The following is a 3,192-nucleotide window of genomic DNA, read 5'->3' as shown; positions in this document are numbered from 1 at the left end:
TTGCCGGGGAATCCGTAGCCGTAGCCGAAGCTGTAGTCGCCGCCGTAGGACGAGTAGTAGTCCGGGTAGTATCCGTATCCATAGCCGCCTCCGAACGAGTAGTCGGGGTAGTAGCCGTAGCCGTAGTCGTAGTCGTCCTTGCCGTAGCTGTAGACGTCCTTGCCGTAGTAGTCGTCGCCACGGCCGTAGTAGTCCTTGCCACGGCCGTAGTAGTCCTTGCCATAGTAGTCCTTGTCGTCGTAGTTTTTGTCATAGTAGTAGTTCTTGCCGTAGTAGTCTTTTCCATAGTAGTCCTTGCCGTAGTCGTTCTTCCCGTAGTAGCTCTGGCCATAGTAGGCCTTGCCGTAGTAATCCTTGCCATAGTAGACCTTCCCGTAGTAATCCTTGCCGTGACCGTAGCCGTAGTCGTCGTAGCCCTTGTACTCGTAGACGTCCATGTGGTGGTGGCCGTAGTCATCCTTGCCGTAGTCGTCCTTGCCGTAGCTGTAGTCGTCCTTGCGGTCCTTGCCGTAGTCGTCCTTGCCGTAGCTGTAGTCATCCTTGCCGTAGTCGTCCTTGCCGTAGCTGTAGTCATCCTTGCCGTAGTCGTCCTTGCCGTAGCTGTAGTCGTTCTTGCGGTCCTTGCCGTAGTCGTCCTTGCCGTAGCTGTAGTCATCCTTGCCGTAGTCGTCCTTGCCGTAGCTGTAGTCGTCCTTGTGGTCCTTGCCGTAGTTGTCCTTGCCGTAGTCGTAGTCCGAGGACTCGGTGGCCTTCTTGGCGTCTTCGAGACGGCGACGGTAGTACTTGTCGTGATCGTGGTGGCGGTGCTTCTTGCGGTGATCGTGGTCGTGGTCGTGGTCGTGGTGGCGCGGGTGGTGTCCGTAGTCTTCCTGCTTGGCGCCGAGGTGGCGGTGCGGCGAGAGGCCTGCAGGAGCGGCGGCACCAGCATCGGTCGCCTGCAGCACGGAGGCGGCGACGCACAGGCTGAGCACGGCGAGGAGCTTGGAGTGCATGTTGAAGGCGGAGGCCAGCTCGGGTGTGGGCTCGGTCGGTTTAGTGGTGGAGTGTTGTGGGGTGGCGAATTGGAAAGTGAGAGAGTTGGGGCAGCGCGGAGGCTGGATGATGGACGAAGCCATTACCACTCAGTAGTCTCTCACAAGGTTGAGAGGCAGCGAGCGAGCGCACCATCAATCCAATCACGGTTTCAGGATCTGAAACCACCATCAACTAGAAATGAAAACCTATCAAGAAGATGGTTCGATACAAGAGGATGTGTAGTATCACTGCGTAGTTTCACGTCAGTGCTACCAAAAAATACAATACAACCAACGCATCAACGTGCCACAGCTTATCTACCTGCCTGGTTTCGTTTCAGAGATACTATACTACTAGTACTTATCTGTACTGTTCTAAACGTCTAACAGCTCCAACTACTCATCTGAACTGCTCTAAATGTTATTTAGTCGTCTTCAATCTGCCCAATGCGAATCAAAGGTGGGCTATATACTGTGTCCAGCGCTTGTTTCACCGACTAAGTAACATGCGGTAGAAGAGTGTTCTAACACCACTAACCTCACACATAAATAAACGTTCGCAAAAAGAAAGATGACATCCATTGGCGGCGTATTACTACTACTTACTACTAGTACTACCACTGCCAGTTTTTATCAACGCTACATGGTGTACACGACAGTACACTTGCCGTGGGCTACATCCTCGCCCATCGTCTACGGTACTTCGACTTCTTGCCTTCGCACGGACGCACGCGCCTCTTACGCTGGTTTACGTTACGTTACTTTACTTTACTTGCCCTTGCCCTTGGACTTGTCCGCAGCGCCGGACTTGGCGGATCCCTTGGACGGCGTCTTGCTGTCCTTCTCCGCCGACTTGGAGGCAACGTCTTCCGTGGTGGTGACAGGACTCGCACCTCCAGTCTCCTGCTGCCCAGCGTCGCCACCCGTCGGTGCGGACTCAAAGCCGAAGCCAAAACCAGGGTACCCATAGCCGTAGCCATAGCCAGCGTAGCCGTAGTTGCCGGGGAATCCGTAGCCGTAGCCGAAGCTGTAGTCGCCGCCGTAGGACGAGTAGTAGTCCGGGTAGTATCCGTATCCATAGCCGCCTCCGAACGAGTAGTCGGGGTAGTAGCCGTAGCCGTAGTCGTAGTCGTCCTTGCCGTAGCTGTAGACGTCCTTGCCGTAGTAGTCGTCGCCACGGCCGTAGTAGTCCTTGCCACGGCCGTAGTAGTCCTTGCCATAGTAGTCCTTGTCGTCGTAGTTTTTGTCATAGTAGTAGTTCTTGCCGTAGTAGTCTTTTCCATAGTAGTCCTTGCCGTAGTCGTTCTTCCCATAGTAGCTCTGGCCATAGTAGGCCTTGCCGTAGTAATCCTTGCCATAGTAGACCTTCCCGTAGTAATCCTTGCCGTGACCGTAGCCGTAGTCGTCGTAGCCCTTGTACTCGTAGACGTCCTTGTGGTGGTGGCCGTAGTCATCCTTGCCGTAGTCGTCCTTGCCGTAGCTGTAGTCGTCCTTGCCGTAGTCGTCCTTGCCGTAGCTGTAGTCGTCCTTGCGGTCCTTGCCGTAGTTGTCCTTGCCGTAGTCGTAGTCCGAGGACTCGGTGGCCTTCTTGGCGTCTTCGAGACGGCGACGGTAGTACTTGTCGTGATCGTGGTGGCGGTGCTTCTTGCGGTGATCGTGGTCGTGGTCGTGGTCGTGGTGGCGCGGGTGGTGTCCGTAGTCTTCCTGCTTGGCGCCGAGGTGGCGGTGCGGCGAGAGGCCTGCAGGAGCGGCGGCACCAGCGTCGGTCGCCTGCAGCACGGAGGCGGCGACGCACAGGCTGAGCACGGCGAGGAGCTTGGAGTGCATGTTGAAGGCGGAGGCCAGCTCGGGTGTGGGCTCGGTCGGTTTAGTGGTGGAGTGTTGTGGGGTGGCGAATTGGAAAGTGAGAGAGTTGGGGCAGCGCGGAGGCTGGATGATGGACGAAGCCATTACCACTCAGTAGTCTCTCACAAGGTTGAGAGGCAGCGAGCGAGCGCACCATCAATCCAATCACGGTTTCAGGATCTGAAACCACCATCAACTAGAAATGAAAACCTATCAAGAAGATGGTTCGATACAAGAGGATGTGTAGTATCACTGCGTAGTTTCACGTCAGTGCTACCAAAAAATACAATGCAACCAACGCATCAACGTGCCACAGCTTATCTACCTGCCTGGT

At 55.4% G+C, this 3,192-nt stretch overlaps 1 protein-coding gene across 1 annotated transcript; it reads right to left on the bottom strand.

The window, feature by feature from the left end:
• Window positions 1–1,781: 1,781 nt before the first annotated feature.
• Window positions 1,782–2,963, bottom strand: PHYSODRAFT_343381 (hypothetical protein; the record flags this gene model as incomplete). The annotated part of the gene is made up of 1 exon (XM_009541935.1): window positions 1,782–2,963. One exon carries the CDS (start codon window positions 2,961–2,963, stop codon window positions 1,782–1,784), a length of 1,182 nt encoding a protein of 393 aa, XP_009540230.1.
• Between the last annotated feature and the right edge of the window lie 229 nt (window positions 2,964–3,192).

The sequence above is a fragment of the Phytophthora sojae genome (genome assembly GCF_000149755.1).
Source record: "Phytophthora sojae unplaced genomic scaffold PHYSOscaffold_67, whole genome shotgun sequence".
In the NCBI taxonomy this organism is placed as follows: Eukaryota; Oomycota; class Peronosporomycetes; order Peronosporales; family Peronosporaceae; genus Phytophthora; species Phytophthora sojae.
The sequence above is the reverse complement of the archived record's forward strand: the minus strand, read 5'-3'. Positions and strand labels throughout refer to the sequence as shown.